The sequence below is a fragment of the Cervus canadensis genome, chromosome 26, assembly GCF_019320065.1.
Source record: "Cervus canadensis isolate Bull #8, Minnesota chromosome 26, ASM1932006v1, whole genome shotgun sequence".
Classification (NCBI taxonomy): Eukaryota; Metazoa; Chordata; class Mammalia; order Artiodactyla; family Cervidae; genus Cervus; species Cervus canadensis.
The window spans coordinates 18365183-18385895 of record NC_057411.1 but is presented as its reverse complement, the minus strand read 5'-3'; the positions used below and the strand labels follow the sequence as shown (position 1 = coordinate 18385895).

At 34.1% G+C, this 20713-nt stretch overlaps 1 protein-coding gene across 5 annotated transcripts in view; it reads left to right on the top strand.

Annotated features, from left to right (window-relative positions):
- Nucleotides 1-20713, top strand: part of EPHA5 (EPH receptor A5) — a 385548-nt gene that overhangs the window by 322201 nt on the left and 42634 nt on the right. For all 5 annotated transcript variants that reach the window (XM_043447888.1, XM_043447887.1, XM_043447885.1 and 2 more), the window contains 3 exons: nucleotides 9249-9316; nucleotides 10596-10721; nucleotides 11431-11616. In XM_043447888.1, the coding sequence (XP_043303823.1) occupies nucleotides 9249-9316; nucleotides 10596-10721; nucleotides 11431-11616 (380 nt within the window). The remainder of the gene's footprint in view (nucleotides 1-9248; nucleotides 9317-10595; nucleotides 10722-11430; nucleotides 11617-20713) is intronic.

Sequence of the window (20713 nt, the reverse complement as noted above, 5' to 3'; positions counted from 1 at the left end):
CGTGCTGTCCCACCTATATGTATTATCGTCAGCATCCTTTTTTTTTCTTTCATTTGTGTACATTTTAGTAGTCAGTGCCCCAGTTACAGCTTAAAAGAAGAGTAGAATGACACTGTTCCGGAAAGAATCTTGAGTGATTTCCCTACATATGCTTTCAAATAAAATATCCGTCAAGTGTATCACCCCTATATCAAGCATTCATACTTCTCTTCCAAGACGTTTACTGTGGTCCTGATTTAAACCAGGAAGTTGTAAGATTTTAACATCTGTTTTACATTGAACATGTCACTATTTATGTTGTTCCATTAAGATTAAAACCATATTATACATGGAAGTAGAATGCTACTTCTGTCAAGGTGAAGTCACTTTTTCTGTCTCCCAGAACCATGAAATGAACATAAGTGGGACATTCTATTTTCATAATCATCGTGGATATATGTTGCATTGGAGAACAGAACCACATTTAATTTTAAACGGCTAACTTAATAGTTTTAAGCTTGAATTATTTCAGATATTATAAGTGATATTTCTAATTTGGTACTAGTGAAGTAAAAAATATCCATATTTTGGGGGTCAGTGTCCAAATGGGATAGTCTTAATTATTTACAAATACAAATCTTAAATATATATCTGGGTTATAGCTGTAAACTTGTAGGCTAGAACATAAGACCAAAGAATTCTCTTTACAGATTGAGAGAGTGGTATGTGCTCACTCAGTCGTGTCTGATTCTTTGTGACCCCATGAGCCCACCAGGCTCCTCTGTCCCTGGGATTTTCCAGGCAAGAATACTGGAGTGGGTTGCCATTTCCTGCTCCAGGGGATTTAGAGGGACTCCTACACCATAGTGCGCTAACTTGTAAAAACTGTCAGATAATTTCTGTCTAGATTAAGGAGTCTGAATCCCTCCACTACTATATGCTATTATTTGTAGGTAAAATTTGCCAAGAAAAGAACCGAAATACATTTTAGAGAATTAGAGGATTGTCTTGGGCCTTTAAAATTGTTACTTTTATTCTCTAGGTGTAAATTAATTTTTGTTGATTCAAAAAACTGTGGTGTGATTGAGTGTGTGTAGATGTGAGAAGTGGTGGAAGAGGTACCTATGATCTTCTGAGAACAAGAGAGCATAAACACAGACTGATAAGAGTCATTGATCATTTTTTAAATCTTGTGAATTTTTTTTATTTGAAAAAAATTTTGAAGTTAATATGAAAGTACAGATTTGTTCCTGGGACTTCAGTGACAGACCAAAAACAAAAAAGCCCTGAAGTCTAGCTGGCAGTGGCTGAAGTATAATATAAATGGCTTGAAACTGTGATTTTTTTTTTTAACTGCTCTATAAAAAACTTAAAAATGGTCACTGAGTTGCTTATTCAAACTTGACTCTCAAATATGGATATTATAAGAGATAAACTCATCACTGAAGCAAAATAGATAGAATTTGGAGAAAAAAATGACATCCTTACATACCTTGAACTAAACCTCAAAGATATCTTAATGGGTATATGAACATTAATGAAGCCACGACTTAGAAAAGTGTTGGTGAAAACTAACTTTAGCTGGATTTAAATTTCTTGATGTTTTTAAAAATAGTATCTTTTTCTACTGTGTAGTTGACTTCAGGGAGTTTGTAAAATGAACAAATAAAAGAGGAAAAGTAGAAAGGTGGAACACTTCCTTCACAAGGAACACACCAGCGAACCTAAGAAAACACATTTTTTTCCCTAACATCTTCCCTTTTTTTCCTAACATCTTTCTCTAAAAATGTCAGTAATTTTGACTCGATGGGTGTGTTTGTGTGTGTGCATTTATCTTTGTGTGTGCATGTGCATTTGAGTGTTTCTGTAGCACAAAAAAACAGAAGTTATTTAGCCACAGATGGGCTTAGGTACCCAATAAAATGGTAACAGTTTGTGTGCAAATATTTATGGAAGAGCCGTAAGTTTTTAAGGCATTCTTAGTAAAACAAAACAAAATAAAACAAAAGAAACCAACTTTAATTGAGTTTACATAAATTAGACAACCAGAAATTTGTTCAAAATTATTGGTTGGGAAGAATGGAAGCTAAATATGTTTTTATTCTCTGATTTCTTAACTTTCATTTCATAATTTCTAGACAGTTAAAAATAATGTTTCTTTAGATTAAAGCTTTGAGGAAAAAACAACCTTTGATAGTGGAAATTAAGGGCTGAGAAAAATTTTCCTACTAGAATCAGTAAAATATTATGAAACCTTGACCTAAAATCTTGTCTCTTAATCTTGATTGTATAATCGTATTAGGATTTGTCAATTATCACATAAATAATTTCCAAGGAGCATTCTGTCATCATTTGTGAACCGACATATTTACAATTGCAGGACAGACGTTGGACATTTTGAAATTTTAAAATCTTGTTTTTCATTTATGAAAGACTACTCATGAATATGTGTGCTTGGTTTTGACCTTAATATAATGCAACGCTTATACATGAAAATTGCCAATTGTAAATATACTGGCTTTTAGAAGTATTTTAATATACCTTGTGGAAATCTCAGAGTCTGAAAGACATAATTTCAAAATCATTCATCTAGATCCTTGGTTTTGCAATTCAGATTTATGAAATTTTCTCCAGGGCTATGGAGTTCTGAGTTTTACTATTGCAGTTCCCACCACAAAAACATGTTCCATTATTTTGCAAATGCTAGTTACATGTTGCTATCTTGATCTCAAATTAATTTTTGTCACTCTAGTTGCTTACTTTGTTGTGAAATCGGTAAACATAGGCATAGTGTTAATTTTTACAATATTCTTGCTTTGATTAAAATCTATACAGTTATGGATGATATTTCTGTAATATGTCTTAATGAAACTCAGATGCCTAAATTTTAAGCACTCTATCACCAAGACTGCGTACATTTTTAACAGAAGTATTTTTTTTTTTAAATCACAACTGGCTTGAGATTCTAGTCCTCCCACCCATCCAATCTATTTTTATAGGCATCGATATTGAATCGATAATCTTCAATGTAAATGACATATTAACATGTGAAATATATTAATATTTATAAATATGAAGTTTCTAAAATAAAGTTATTATTTGATCCTTGATATTCATTTTTGTCTATGAATACAAAAACATATATATATATATACATATATATATATATGTGTATAAAACATCATGTTTATTATAAGTTCTGAAATATCCCGTAGTCCAAGGTGGCTTTTTCTTACATTTCTTGAATTCAAACCCATTTGACTATTTTCTTCATTCATTAGGTTTCAAGCTTTCCAGTAGCACTTACTCCTTCTGAGGGGTGCACATGACAAGGAAAATGGAGTTCACTATTCTGAAAATAGAGTTGATAAATTCTTGTTTTGTTGATTTACCTACTCTGATTTTTAGGAAATCAACCTCATTCTTTTAGCAATCATTATTGCTTATTTTTAATAATATTTAAAATCAGAAGTACAAGGGATAAACTCTTCTTTCATAATTCAGAAAATAAAGCTGAAATAAACATATTTTTCTGACGAAAATGGTTGTGAATTGCATTGAAACATTATTTTATTAATGTTTCAAGGAACTATTTTTCTTTAGCTTAATTACCTGAAAGTTTCTTGACATTTTAAGTGAACAAGATTTTCTTTTTACATACATTTCACAGATTATTTCATTCATTTACAACAGATTTCTGCCCAGGAGATATGTGGCAATACTATTCTATCTTATAGTTAGGAAAATACATAGAGAATAAAAATCATCCCTTATAATTCTAGACCCCCATTTAATGTGCTCATGGCACACAAGTGTTGGGCTTTTCCACACAATAGAGAGATAATATATTAAATTCCAGTTGAAGGCTTGCTATATAAAATGTAACTATAAACTGCTCCCAAACCCCTTTTCACAATACCTGTGGCACCTCAGACCATAGGAGATATTAAAGGGGACTACTCTAATTGAGAAAATCATTGGTCATATGAACTAGTTCATTTATCCATGAACTAGTTTAAAAATTAGTAGGAAATTTCCTACTCTTGCATTAGAACATAATTTGTTGAAAACAGGGAGACACAATCCTTACATGTCATACTTTATAAAGTGTATTTCATGTCAAAATTCTAAGGTAATTAAAATTTAACTCAATAATGAAAAGTCAATAGTTCATCTTTGAATTCTTTAAAGTATTTCAAATTATTCATGTCTTCCCATTATTGCTAATTCTGGAAGGATTTGAAGAGCTTATTAATGAAACAGATTACAAATTCATATGTAGTGCATTATTTTGAAGGTGTTGTTTATAAGTTTTTTCCTTTGTCTTTTAGAATATAGAAATTAAAAATAATATACAAGGCACAAAAAAAGACCTAAGTTCACTTCTCACATGGCGTCAGCCATAAGGAGGTTAGTACCCTTGGTAGAATGTGAGATGGGAGCAGCTATGTTTGCCCTGCTTCTGCGGTATAATCATCACTCTCATTTCCTGGACAGGAAAAGCATGCTTCCCAAAATGAGTATATTTCCTTTTAAAAGTGCATCTGGGAATGTTCAGTAAGTGATAATACATGAGTTACATTTTTATGTAACTTATATTATCTGTAAGGAAATCAAAATGCCATACCTTGTATACAAATGCTAGTAGGACCACCTATATATCTATCCAGTGTCCCATTTTACTGCATTTGCACTCACATTCTTATAGATCTGTGGTCCTGAAAAATAAAGCAATCTATTTTAAGTTTTCATTAATTATTATTAATAATAAGTATTCACATGCTTCTTTATTTTATAGGGGATGAGTTACCTGAACTTTTATTAAAACTACCTTTTTTCAGTTGGAGAGAAACTTGAAGTGAAAAGGTCAAACTATTTTCCCACAAAACTGTAACTTTTTTTTTTTTAAGATGCCAGCAATAAAATTCTTAAACACAACAGTATGCAGTGGCTGAGGTCATTATTATGTCAGAACAAGAGTGTGTGCATATATGAAGAAATGTGTTTTGAAAAGAGGATACAATACAGGGAACTTTTCTATAAGCGAGACATATTGACTCTAATGTTTGCTACAACATTTGCTTTTGAATATTTTTACTTTAAAGTATGGTAAAGCATTTCTTAATCCATCTGGACAGTAGAGGAGCAGCTGTAGGCATGTCCATTTCTGAGCCAGGTACTGCATATGCTCACTCTTTCAGAAACATCAAAATGCAAAACCATTACTTCTTTCACCATTGCTTCCTCCCCACCATATTTAGAATTAAGGGGAAAGAGTGTTTATTCAGTGTTCATTTCAGTAGGTTAAACTAAAGAAAAATCTGATTTTGTAGAGGTTATTGTGGAGTAAGGATCTACAATCTCCTTTTGCTCTTTCGTTCACTCCTCTCTCCTCATTGTTCATAGTAGTGTCATTTAGAAAGTTCTGATTCTGTTCTTCACTTGGTACTCCTTGAGGGCTTCACATTCCTACCTTTCATTTATTATCTAATCCTCAATTTACATCTGAGAACTAAATTACTCATTAGTACCTACATCCATTCATAAAGATTATTGTTTACTATTTCATGTCTATGGAAGTTTCAAATATCCAAATTTAGAATTAATGGCTTGGACTATTTTTAAGAGCAACATTAATATCATCAAGGTTGTATTATTAAATCTTTAGGATAGATATGGGGGAAAATAGGTTTATCTCCAAATTAACCATGAAATCACTTATATATTATATAAGAAACATGACTCAATGCCTTTTAATAAGTTTCATTAATGAGTATAAACTATGCCTACATTTAATGTGATTTCTCATGCCCCCTCTAGTGCTAAAATAAAATAACATCATTTTCTAGAAGAAGATATGCATTAAAGGGTAGAGGATGATTCCTCTAATTACATTAAGATATTTTTAGCACAATGATATCAAAATCCATTAAAATTGTGATTGAAGCAAAATGAAGAAACTGTTTCTTTTCTGTTCAGAAAAAAAAAAAAATAAAGGTTCCAGAAGATAGCAGTTTTAATTTATATATGGAAAGGCATACTTATTGACTGTCTGATGGGTTAAAATGATGTATCTGGACAAGGTACAGAAAATGGTACTGAATGAAGAGGCTTCCTGCAAAGCTTTGTTAGTGAGGCTGAACCACGGCTTGAGTGCAGTCTCTGCCAGCAGCACTTCTACTTGGCTGTATCTTGTTGAGGTTTGTTTTAATGGTGCTTTGGGGGTTTCCAGAACTTAATTTTATATGTTAATGTGACATGCAGCCGTATATGTTATAGAACTCCAGAGAAACCCATAGTCAGAAATAACTATTTCTAGTGCCCTCCTGACTCTCACCCTAGGTATTAAAATGTTAACTGCTCCTCAACAAGGTATTCCCAAATCATTTTTTAGATTAGATCCAAAGTTTTATTTCCATTTTCATATAAGGAATTTGCATGCAATTTAAATATCCATGAGGCTTATTTAATGATAAAGACTATTTGAGGATAGAAGTTTCAAAGCTTAATTTTTTTCTGAACGTAGGAGAGTTGAAGGTGGAGTGAATGTTTGTTTTCTAATGTAAACTGCAAGAACTTGTATACTTTTTAAGTCTCTTTAGAATTCCTCTAATGAAGTTTTCTGTCAGTGTTCTTTACATAACGTAAATCTCAGGATGATTTCTCACAATTGTATGTAGAATATTGTTGAAAATAAAAAACAGTATCAATACCTTCTCTGTAAAGGCACATACATCGATTGAAAGAAGAATGTAATACCTAAAATTATGAACAATATTAAAATAACAAATATCAGCTTAAATAGATTAACTATTACTTCAGGATGATATCGTGTATTTGTTTTTTCTATCCATTTCACTGTGGTGAAGTCATTCAAGATGTCTTGCATCTACATGTTTTGAATACAGTTTGAAAGGCCACCAGATCCCCATGGTGTGATGCTCCTCACCTACGAACACTATATGTATTAAACACATTATTTCAAATTTATTTAAATTTTGCTAGCTGTACTTTACTAATAAATTGCCAGTTCTCTAACATGATAAAATTAAGATAACTATATTTTTTTATCAAAAATGGCAAAAAACAGGTTTTGTAATCTATTTTGTATGTGTAATTATACACTAGGAAAGATAGAGGATATAATAGGTTTTATTTTTATATAAAAATATACACATATTTAAGAAACATTTTAGAATATGAAACCAAGAACAGTCCCTCAGTGCATGTCAGCTGGCCCCTTCCCTTACATCCAATAGGAGTTCTCAGTCAACTTTTTAATGAAAATATTTTGTCAATCTGACATTTCAGCTATATTTTCTTTACGCAGAAATAAATGAAATTTTGTTCTTGATAAACACAATTTTTTTCGAAGAGTTTGTGAATAATAAATTCACCTCCTTAGGAGTTTCACTAAAAGTAGTTAAAATGTTTTTATTTTGGTTAATTGTTTTAATGTTATATTGTTGTTCATGCACTTCAGTATTCATCAGCCTATTCTCTCTCAAACACTTGTCATTATGTAGACTCAATCAGAATATCATCTACTCATTCATTTATTCATTTCATCAATGTGACAAATATTTTTGGTGCCAAGTCTGATCCAGGTGCCAAGTGACCAGAAATTTATAGATGAACAGTAGTTGCTGCCATTTAAGAAACTAACAATAAAACAAGAAAGCTAAAAAATATTCTCAAATGACCACATTGTATTGTCAACTGGAAATCTCTCCATGAGAGGAATACTGAAAACTATTGGGTTCATAGTGAGGAAGATTGAAATAAGCAGGGGTAATGGTGGCAGGGGGGACATAAAGAAGGCAACAGTTGAACTGGACTTAGATTAATTGGAGATTGTTAAGAAGAGCCTCCTAAGTGTAGGAACCAGTATACAGGAACATATGGAAGCATGGAGAAGTATCCTGGAGATGATGTAGGAAGTATGCATTGGGGCCACACTTAGGAATCTTTACTTTTTTATTGAAATGTTTTCAGGAGAGAGGTAACATAATAGAAGAGTACCTTATTTATGGTAATGTGGCTGCAGCCATGTCTACTATGGTTCAGGAAAGCAGTTATAGAATGCAAGGGCATCAGTTCAGAGGCACTGATAGTAATTCAAATGAAAAAGAACAAGGCTTTAATTGAAGAAGGGGTAGAACTAATGAGATGGAAGAGATGGACCATAAGATTTTATGTTATATAATGCTTGGGATTTGACAATAAATTTATTGTGAGGTACACAAGCATAGGGCTTTGACCAGGTACCAAGGCCATGGAAGTGTTATTAAGAGGAAAAGAAGGCAGCAGATCAAGATTGAAAGTAAAGAGAAAGATAACTGTTGTTGTTTTTTTTTTTTTTCCCGCCCAAATCTGTTGAGTGTGAATGCCTGGGGAATATTCCTATAAAGTAAATCTACAGAGAATAAAAATGTAACTCTTGAAAGGATAAAATCAGAGGGATAGAGATATTAATTAAGTTGATGGAAATGGCTAGATCGACAGGAGCGAACCAGAGAAGTCTGGGCAGAGGACATAGGGAATTGTCCATATAAATGAAAAGAGCAGTAAGAGACATCAGAAAAGGATTAGTTAGGGATATCAATTAATCATGGATTAAAAATTAAGAAAAAGTCATTGGATTTACAAATGAATATGTCATCAGTTTTTGAACATTAGAGGGGAAGCTTTTTGTGAGTAATAAGAGCAGATTTAAAAGGACTTACAAATTAGTAAGTAGAGAAAAACAGGCAAGACTAAGATTTGGGGAGTGGAGCTGAGAGGGGTTGCAGACCTTGCGGACTTGACAGTGATCTCTGAGTGAGTGCGAGGGAAAAAGAGCCAGCAGAGAAACTAAAGACTCTAAAACAAGAGGGAAAAAAAATTTAAAAATGATAATGTAAGGTGCTGAAGGGAGGAGCTATTGAATCAGAGACATATTGGGGCAGTTCATCTGAAAAAGGCAGGGGCCTCAGAAGTGGTTAAAAAAAGTAAAAGAGGAAGGGAACAGAGAAGTGTCTGGTGTGTGTTGTATGGTGAAGTGATATTTAAAAATAGATTTGGAGAGCTTCAGACTTCTCAGTGAAATCTGGGCAGGAATAAGGGATACTGTCTGCGGAAATACGATTCATCCAAGAGTATTGGTGTTCCATCCTGCTGGTGTGAAAATCACTTAAGATTGCAGTCATTTCAATTGTGTTGTTTGCTTCTGGGCTTGATGTGATTCACCACTTGGGAGATGTGGCTAATCATGGCTTACTCTGTTCCAGGCGGTGTGGTTACAGCAAAGCCAAACAAGACCCGGAAGAGGAAAAGATGCATTTTCATAATGGGCACAGTAAGCAAACTGTAAAAAAAAAAAAAAAAAAAAAAAAATTAAAATAAAGCAAAGTAGGGGAGACTTTATTGTTACTTTGGCTTCTTTTCAGGCAAAGATTTGTAAAAACTGATCAAAAATATTGTGTTAAAAAGTGTTTTTGGTACATTCCTGGGCTTGCAGTGTTGCTGGCTGACCCTGGGCAATAGCTTAATGTTTTTTTCAGTTCTTTAAAGCAAACTCTCCTTATAATAATGAAAACAAAAACTTTTTGCTTTATAAAAAGTTGTTATATATCAAACTGTATTTCCAGGCCAATTCTAATTCCTAGCAATAGTCAATAGAAATATATCATTAGATAAAACCACCAGAATAAATGAATAAATTTTTCTTCTCTTTTCTAGCATTTTGGCAGGAATTTCCCTGAGCAGATCCTGTAACAGCAACCTTGGTTCAAATGACTTGAAAAAGACTACACTTTTAAGAAATGCAGAAAATCAAGTTTTATTCATGAGCTTTAAAAATTAGCCTAAATGGGTTCTAATTTTATTATTTTAATATGTTCATTTTTAGATAGAGTACAGTGTGAGTTGATTTGCCAAGTAAATGACAAAAAGAGTGGGATTTTTTTTTGTTTGTTTTTGTCTTTCTGCCATATCAAAGTCATGAAAGAATTTTTGAGTCCATTTTCAGTACTATCTTGTTTAATGTTATTTATTCTCAAAAAATATTGTTGAGGGTGATATTGGTAGTCTTTAAAATATGATGAAACTGAGGCTCATAAAATATGAGAGACTTGTATAATGCCCTGCAGTAAAAATAGAGTGAATTTCTTTTTTTCTTTTGATTTCTATGTCAGTCTTATAGGACCAAAGCACCAGAAAATTTGTTTTAATTTATTTTTATAAAAACTAAATCATCTGTGATGAGATTTTAAGTAAAGCATAATAGAACAAACCGACAACTAAGCCAATAGCATTTCATTGTTCAGTTTGGTAAGCAAAAGTGTCTTAGTTTGCCTCAGAGACTGACTCCCTGAACATAACTGCTAAAAGATGTATTTATTCAAATATGTCTTCACATATGTACTTCATGGGTATGCCAGCAATCCAGATTTCTACAATTATAAAAGTGAGATAGTTGTACAAACGACTCCTATAACTCAGGAGAAGAGTCAGTCCTTGCAGCTCTGCCACTTCTAGAAATTAGGGATTTAAGCCATAGTTGCACGTTAATAATGTTTATAATTTCATTCATCCATCAAAAGCACTTCTATTTTAATGCCCGTTTATTTTTGCAGTTAAACTGCCAGGAGTAAGAACTTATATTGATCCACATACCTATGAGGACCCCAATCAAGCTGTCCATGAATTTGCCAAGGAGATAGAAGCTTCATGCATCACCATTGAGAGAGTTATTGGAGCAGGTAAGACAGTGTGTTTAATTTGACCTTTTAACGTGTGTTTATATTATAGAGTGTAATATATCAATGTTCTGATCTAACTCAAGATGTTTTTAATGTTCTGTAATTGTCTTGCTTTCAAAGTGGTATATAATTGATCGTATTTTACGACTACCCTCTACATAGCTCATACTTAAACCTGCAAATGTCTAGCTTATGAAAAAAATAAACCAGCAAAAATAAATATTCAAACATGGTGTTTTACTATCTACTATTTATTATATTTCATACATATGTAATTTGTAATGCCCAGAAAGATTTACAAAATTTAAGCATCCAATTATTTTGTGTATGAATCATCTCTTCACTAAGATTGTTTCCTTTTTGTCCTGCTCTGATCTTTTCTTATTTTCTCATTAGTGTCTCACTGCTAGAGTAGAAAGCAAAGGAAGAAGGAAGTGGTTTTCAGTCAGTTGCTTTAGGTTTCCTTCTAATGTTTCCATTAAGGTTTCTATATGTAAGACAGATGAAACTAATAACCCCCCATGTGTTTCATAATCACCCATAGGTGTTTTTTTCCCTAAGGACAATTAATGTCTTTCAGCAATGACAAGGAAATTTGGACTCCCATTTAATTTTGTTTTGTCTAAACCTTACTATTCTAAGAGAACTTTAGAGTACTATTTTAAAGATGTTTAATGAGTTTATGTGTTTTCTACATCTTTATCACAAGGTGAATTTGGTGAAGTTTGTAGCGGACGTTTGAAACTTCCAGGAAAGAGAGAATTACCTGTGGCGATCAAAACCCTTAAAGTAGGCTATACTGAGAAACAGCGCAGAGATTTCCTAGGGGAAGCAAGTATCATGGGGCAGTTTGACCATCCTAACATCATTCACTTAGAGGGTGTCGTGACCAAAAGTAAGTACAGTGGCAAACTGTGCATGTGTGTGTTATCATGAATATCTGAATTTCTTCTACTAGGTTATTGTTAATTTCAGGATACACAGAACACTGGGCATAATAATTCGATTAAGAATTTCTCTGATATTCATAATATGTGTCCTATACTTCAGTGGTTTCTTATCAAAGCTGATCTTCAATGAACCTGAATTTCTGTTTATTATTTTAAACATATTGGATTAACTCACTTACTATGAATTCAGCACCAGAGAAAATGTTTCCAGATAAAAGAAGCAGTAAAAGTATCATTTTTTTTTCCTCTTGGCTCTTTCACTTTTTATCCTAATGAAATATTAACTTCAAAGTTTTGATTGAGGCATTGAAGTTTAACATTTAATAGGATTACTGTAACCCTAGGTGCCTGCCACCTTTTAAGTGGCTCTTTATAGCCAGGTGTATTTCTTTTATTCCTTTTTTTGGTTGAGATATTTTAATAGTTCTAAAGAAAGCAATAACCTCAGAAGACTGGGAGCGTTCCTTAAGACTAATTATTTTGTTAAAGCAAATCCTGTTTTTACTCAAAAATAGCTAAAATTTCACATCTGTCAAATTCTTGTTAATTTCTTGTAAATACAGTTGTGTGTTGAGTGTTCCAATATAAGGATTTCAAGCAATTTTTCAGTCATCCAGTAAAGTATTTATGCGACACGTAACTGAGGCCTTTATTTTCTTTTAATCCATTTTCTCTTTGCCATTCCTATGTATTCTCTTTCCTTCCCTTATTCCTCATACCCTACATACCACTTTGTAAAATCATCTGAAACATTTGGCAAGGAACACTCTTTAAACTTTTTTTAAACATTGGTTCAACTTCCACTTGCTATTAATCCAGTTTTAAATGATATATGCCAAATATGCATAGCAGCAATGTATGTTCAATAAGTGTTCTTATTCTACAAAGTAATGTAATTGATTGGATGTCCATTTCTACCATTTTGCTTTTAAATATGGAAAACAAAACAAAAACAACAGCAGCAATAAAGACGGCTTTTTCACAATAAAGAGGAACAAAAGAAACAAAAAAAATGTATCTGATTTATTACCAGTTAATTCTCAAATCATGATTCATTCACAGTAGGTCACAGATGAGAACACAGAAGAAAAAGACCTTAGCTAAGAGTATAATGTTGATGCTTGACAGAGCTTTTGAATCAGCCTGTTTTGCTGGAAGATTGTTTTTCTCTATGAAACAGAGAGATACACCTCCAATAAGAATGCCTATAGAGGAACGTAACACAGAAATAAAATTACCTGCAGACATGTGGGTTTCTTCAAACTTAGATGTGTTTCTTTCCTCCACTTGATGCCTGAAAAAAGGTAAGGGGCAGGGGCAAGAGGCAAATGAGAGACAAATAAAATAAATATTTTTTGAAGGAATAAAATAGATTTTACAAAAATCATGTGCTATGATGAATGGGGAGGAATATTTTAGGTTAGAATATGATGTGAGGGAGAGTGTCACAGGGCCAGTAAAATGAAATCAGAACTTGAACGGGGCTATATTCTATCTGAAAGGAAGGACTTTGGAAGGACATTAGTGATAGCATATACTGGGATAGATGCTGTGGAAACAGGAGTTAACAGTGATTGAGTAGTCATTTGCTATGCAAAAAAAGGTATTATCTATTATATAACATACTTCTTAATGACAGTCACAGTATAATAATATACAAAATCTTTGATTTATTTTATGTTTTCTTTTCATCCTTAATATGACTGTTAAATTCCGCTTCCTCGAATAAACACTGACCATGACTTCCTCAAGGGTATATGTAAAACTAAGGGCTATATGTAGGCAGCCAATCTACCCTGTAATGAGTTAGGCTGTAATGTGTAGAAGAGGGACAGATCACTATTATGATCACAGAAGGCAGTACCGCATAATGGTCAAGAACATGGCCTAGGGATCTATCCGCTGATTTTAATTTTGCTTCTGCCATGAACTACTATGTGGCTTTGCACAAGTTAGTGATACATTCAGAACCTGTTTCCTCACTAATGACATGGGATAAGAATGCCTCATAGTGATGTTGCAAAGGTGACTTGAATTAATACAAGTAACGTTTAAATGGGCATGACACAGAGCAGGTAATTAATAAATACATGGTTATTACTTTTCCATTTATCTCTCTTCCTGGGCTCTGAAATTCTGCATATCCATGTCGTTACTAATCCATTTTAATTGATATGTTACCCTGCCTACATTGCCTCTTTCTCTGAAACCTAACTACCTTTGCAGTTCCTTCAAAACCTTATTCAAATTCCATCACCACCTCCACAAAATAATTCCTCATCACTTAACCCTGAAATACCTCCTTCTTTTGAACACTGCTAATGTAAGGATTTTTGTAAATTTCTGCAGTGTTCCTTACTTTGTCCAAACCTCTTATTCAGATCTTTCATTTATTTTTTTCTTTCTTGCATATATATTTTTAGCTCCCTGGCTAAAAATATTTGCTCCTTGAAGAAGCAGAAACATCCTAAATATTTATGTAAACCCATTACACTTAAACCTGAACCAATCCATGCCACTTTAGTTAAAACTTTGAGCCTCAATGTCACACACACACAAAAAATCATACCTACTTTATAAAAATTGTATGCAGATGAAATTAAGATATGTTTGCGTGTGAATAAAATTAAAGATAATTGTATTAGTGAATAAGTATTTATTTTAATCTATTTAAGTAAATGCATCAGATAATAATAGTGTTAGTGGCTCAGTTGTGTCCGACTCTTTGCGATCCCGTGAACTGTAGTCCACCAGACTCCTCTGTCCGTGGAATTCTCCACGCAAGAATACTGGAGTGGGTTGTTATTCCCTTCCCAGGGGATCTTCCCAACCCAGGGATTGAATCCAGGTCTCTTGCACTGCAGGCAGATTCTTTACCATCTGAGCCATCAGGGAAACCCCCAGATAATACTAGACAAGATCTAAAAATTACTATAGCTAATATTTCACCTACTTTTATAGACCCTTAATTTATTACAGAACTTGTTTTATGTGAATGGTTCTGGCTGAGACAATAAAAGACAACTAAACTTCTCAAAGTAAGACAACTGAATTTGTCATATACTATTTTATATGCATTTGAGACCTTTGTTTTTGGAAGCAAATGTCATCATCAACAAATGATCATCTTTAAATTCTGAAAGTCTAGTTTAAAAAACCAGGACTGTGGTTGAAAATACAGACTTAACATTTCCAATCTTCTAATCGAATATTCTCTTTGATGTTGCTGCCATGAAGCTACACATATGTGTAAAGCAAAATGTAAATATTTAAAATATTTCTTTGTCTTATTTGTTCTATATGAGTTGAAACTATTTCCCCTTAATAAATGTAGCTCTTGATGTTCAACCTAGGAAGTCTTCAACTTGTTTTTAATTTACCATGTTGCAACTCACTTTATTTGTGTCCTTAATTTCATGCTCTCTGATCTGATGCTAATTTATTCAGCAATTATTCTCAACCTGCAGCACACAGATAATGAGACATAAGTGCAACTAAATCTTGTGATTTTTCTGATTGAAGCAGAGGTGGGGAGCCTGAAGTAGCACTGCTCAGGGTGGCGCCATCATGAACCTTCTTTCCTGTATCACTACCCCACCTGCCAGAAACATGGGCCCTCATTCAGATTCCTTCTGTGATTTGTTGTTAAACAGGACACATCATAAACAGATATATATTCTACAGAGGCTTTATGACAGATGATGTAAAAACCCACAGTTCTTGGCTTAATTGACTCATTCGCAATGCAAGATGCTTTAATATAACATACATGGAGCCAGCTTTTACTACTTAAATAGATTCAGGAAACAAAATTTAAGAGGGAAATTATAATTTATCCACTGTAGCATTCTTGGTTCTCTAAGATTTATTTTTCCCACCCATGGAAATATTATCAAAATTGAATAAATAACTATTTCAATTATGCCTTAGAATTATTCATAGTTATATCGTGTGTGTGTGTGTGTGTGTGTGTGTGTGTGTGTGAGTTAGTCGCTCAGTCATGTCCGACTCTTTGTGATCCCGTGAACTGTAGCCTGGCTGTCCATGAAATTCTCCAGGCAACAATACTGTAGGTTACCTGCCATTAGGGATCTTCCCGACCCAGGGGTCAACCCCAGTCACCCACATTGTAGGCAGATTCTGTACCGTCTGAGCCACCTGGGAAGCCAGTTATATTTTAGTTCTCCTGTAAAATTAATAAATTTAAACAAAATGCTAGAGAACAATGAAAGAAGTGTCTCCCTATTTTTCTTTCTGTGTCTGAGGAGATAGCACATTCAATGACAATTAATTGTTTAAATTGTGAGACAATTCTTACTTATTATATAAATTTGTAATTATCTTTCAAATATAGTATTTTCTATCCTATAAAGTCCATTTTATTTTATAGGCCCTTATTATATATTGCCCAGGGCTATTCCAACAGTCTTCAAACTAGTCTTGCCATTTTGATATTTTCCAATGGACATCAGTCCATTCCATACATTTTACAAAATCACTTTTCTCTCCTGCTTCATCACCAGGAGCAAACAAATCAAGCAGAATACATTTATTTTGATACTTGATATAATTTGGTCATATCTCCATATTACACTATTTCTTTTCCAGAATCTCTACCTAGTTCTTGTTCTTCCCCTTGGTTACTTCATTCAGCCCTAATATGTCCTCTCCACTTTCCTCCGCTCTACTTGACCTTCAAGATTATTCAAATATGACATTCTCCATGAGACCAGCATGATTTATCTTAATTTTCCCCTCTGTCCTCACTATCTGCCTTGCATAGAGTAAGCTACTCAATAATGTTGAATAGTTGAGTAAAGGAAAGCATCCAAGCTCTACATTTGTTTTATTTTGCTCACCTCCAGGTTGCTAGATCAGGGCTTCTCCAATGGCTCAGTAAATAAAGAACCCACCTGCAATGAAGGAGATGCAGGTTTAATCCCTGGGTTGGAAAGATATCCTGGAGGAGGAAATGGCAACCCACTCCAGTATTCTTGCCTGAAAAATCCTATGGACAGAAAAGCATGGTGGACTACAGTCTATAGGGTTGCAAAGAGTCGGACAGCTGAGCAACTGAGCACAGATGCACCCGTTTCTAGACCAGCAAGACACGTGTAGGATTTCATGTATTTGTTGAATGAATGAATTCTCAGCCAGAGACAATCTTACAAATCCTAGTTGTGTCTATCTGCTGCCCATTATATCATAGTTATCTCTCTATAAATATATTATCCTACTACATGATGAACTTCTTGAAATTGCTATGTGTTTACAGTGCCTCTAGTGTCTGTCATAGGACCAGACACATTAGGTAATCTTAACCCTTTTTTTGAAAAAGACAGGATTGATTGGGCTTCCCAGATGGCTCAGTGGTAAAGAATCTGTCTGCCAGTGCAGGAGACATGAGTTCAATCCTTGATCTGAGATGATCCCACATGCCACAGGACAACCAAGCCCATGTGGCACAACTATGATCTGTGCTCTAGAGTCTGGGAGCTAGGCTAAAACTGTCACCCTAGAGCCCATCCTCCGCAAGAGAAGCCACTGAAGTCAGAAGCTCATACATCGCAATTAGAGAGCAGCCCCCACTCACTGAGAGCTCAACTAGAGAAAAACCTATGCAGCAACGAATCCCAGCACAACCCAAAATAAATAAATAAAATACGTTTTAAAAAGTGAATAATAATATTAAATGACTCAATGACTAAATTGCAGTTATCTAAAAATTTTAAATGAGTTAAAGTGATATAAAGTTTATAGTTTAATTTAAATAGCTTTGTTCTATAAAACCATGAGTGTTTTAGGAAAAAAGTTAAAAGGCGTACAAAGGAAAGTGCATGAGGGTCTTTTCACAAGACCTTGCATATAGCAGTTATAACCACTACACACACATATATTTCAGAGCTAAAGACACACATAGGTTCAAATAAAGGATGTTGTTGCTGTTTAGCTGCTAAGTCGTGTCTGACTCTGTAGAGACCTCATGGACTGTAGTCCCCCGAGCTCCTCTGTCCATAGAATTTCCCAGGGAAGAATACTGGAGTGGGTTTCCATTTCATTCTCCAGGGTATCTTCCCAATCCAAGGATATAACCACTACTGATCATTAACATTACTTTAAGAATGTGCTATGTTAATACTTTTTACATATTGTCTCCTTTCATGTGCACAACAATGCTATCCTGAAGATAATATTTGTTCTCAACTTTCAGATAGGAAAATTTAACCTTAAAGAGGTTAAATACCTTATCTGATATCATAACTATAGCGTAGGATAATACCAGATTTTAAAATGATTCTATATGACTCCAAAATCCAAACTCTTAAACAGTGTACATTACTAACTTCATATATAATTATTCACTATACATGTGACAAGAAACATTTCTTTATTCAAAAGGTATTAATTGATCACATACTAAATGTCTATCCTTATTAATCAGTAGGATACAGTGGAGATTAAACAAACTGATTTCCTGCCTTTATGAAGCATACCTTTGAGTTGGGGAGACAGAAACTAATTGAACAAATATATTTACAATACATTAAATGAAAAAAGTAGTGCTAAATTAGGAGATTATGGATTGTTTCTATTGAGAGTTGTTGGTTTCTATTTTAGAGAAAGATCTGCCTAATAATGCTTGAATAAATTGAAGGTGTGGGCCTTACAGATATCTGAGGACAGTGTAGTGTAGAAAGAAGGACCTGCAAGGCTTGAATGGAACTTGCATAGAATGCTCAAGAGACCACAGGGCCAATGTTGCTACAATGGAATGAATGAGGGGAGTCTGGTAAGAGCTTAATTTGAAGATGTAATAGGAGCTTAGATGGTGTGTGAACATTTTGGTCTCTGCAAAGACTGTCTCTTAATCTGAGCTTTGGAGCCAAGATGTGATGGAATCTTATTTCTACATTAATAGGATTAGTCAGGATGCTGTGTTGAATACAGATGGTAGAAGTCAGTGTTGAAATGGAAAGAGAGTGAGGAGACTGTCTTTCACATCTCATTAGGGTTAGATCAGGGTAGTAATCTAACAAGATGGTGAGTAGTAGTTGAATTCTATAGATGTTTTGAAGGCAATCGCAGGAAAGCTTCTTGTGAATTAGATGTGGAATGTGAGATAAAGAGAAGAGTCGATGATAATTTTAAATTACTGTTGTCCTGAGTCCCTTAAAGAAAGGAATTGCCATTTATGGGGAAAACTGCAGGAGGAGCAAGACTGTGGTTGGTAATCAGTAGTTCTGTTGTGGACAAGTTACTTTTGAGAGGCTTATAAGCATCTAGTTATATAAGATTGAACTCTGAAAGTATAAATGAAAATGTTTGCAGTATGAGTATGCTTCTATTTTACATCTTCTGTTTCACAAAATGAAACAGTTCTATGAGCCATTATCAGGATAAACCATGATGGAAATAAATTTAACACTGAAGTAGAATGGATGCCAGATATCTGTTCTTCTATTACATCTTCAAGTTAAGCTCTTACCAGACTCCTCTCATTCATCCCCTGTCCTTTCGTGAAAGTTCTTTGCAAGTTCCATTCAAGCCTTGCAGGTTCTTCTTTGTACAACATGCTGCCCCCAGATACTTGTTTTGCATTTTGAAGGCATAGAAAGAGGTATAATAAATAAACAAAATATTTATTAGATATTTACAAGTGCTGTCTCTGCTGCTGCTACTAAGTCGCATCAGTCATGTCCGACTCTGTGCGACCCCATAGATGGCAGCCCACCAGGCTCCTCTGTCCCTGGGATTCTCCAGACAAGAATACTGGAGTGGGTTGCCATTTCCTTCTCCAACTGCTGTCTCTGATAAAATCTAAATCTTACTCACCAGAAAGATAGATACCTGTAGAAAGAGAGATTTACTGACTCAAAGACTGACTATTAGCAAATCAAACCTTGTGATTTAAAGTAAATTTCATTATTAATGAAAGAAAGCTGTCACAATTTTTATTCTTAGATTCCTCAGCTCCTGTGCAAAGTTGATAATCTCTGAGTTCACACGTAATTATCCACCTTCACTAATGTCAGGCAAGTTCTAATTCATTTTTAACTTGATAAATGAGCAGCTAATGAAAAAGTTTATATCAATGTAAACAATATGAAATAAAAGAGGATATTATGGAAAGCTTGAAATTTCTGCTTAATAGAAACATTTAGCTTTTCCATGCTCCTGTCTCAGGTAAGGTGTAGAGGTTTTTGATTTTATAATCTTTCCCAAAATTAAAATTACATAATTTTATAAGTGGAATTAAAATAATCTCAGTGCCCTGCTAAATTCTGATTGCCCCATACAATCTCCTCCTTTCCCACTTCACTGCTAATAAGCATTATCTATTCCTACTATAAGCACAAGATCCCATTTTCTGTTTGACCCCTAATAATTGAATCGTGATATTTGTTATTCCAAGCTTCCCTTGGAATAAAAATAAAAGTAATTTTAAGATGCTACAAGTATTAACGCACTAAGTGGAATACCAGCCAAATATATAGAATGGCATAGCAAAATATAATTACAGATGTATAAATATAATAATATGCTCAGACACTCAGTCGTGTCCAACTCTTTGCCACCCCATGGATTGCAGCCCACCAGGCTCCTCTGTCCATGGGATTTTCCATGCAAGAATACTGGAGTGGGTTGCCATTTCCTTCTCCAGGGGATTTTCCTTACCCAGGGATTGAACCTCTGTCTTCTGAATTGCAGGCAGATTCTTTACCAACTGCGCCACTATAAGCATAGGCTTACTTTTAATTATTTACAAATCTTATAAAATGTTTCTAAGAGAAGCCAAGTGACAGCTGTTTTCCAGTGAATTATGATGTTTCTAAGTTAAGTGCTACCTTATATCCTTAAGTGGTACCATGTGTTTCCTGATGCACTCATGGTTTCAGAAAAGCAGGTTGGTATCAATGCAAATAAAAGAATAAGCCCAGATTTAGCTACAACTCTTGTGATGTGGCCTAGTTCAGTGTTTCTCAAAATATTATGTGCCTCTGAAGATACTGCTAGAATGCAGAATCTGTTTCCATAGATTGG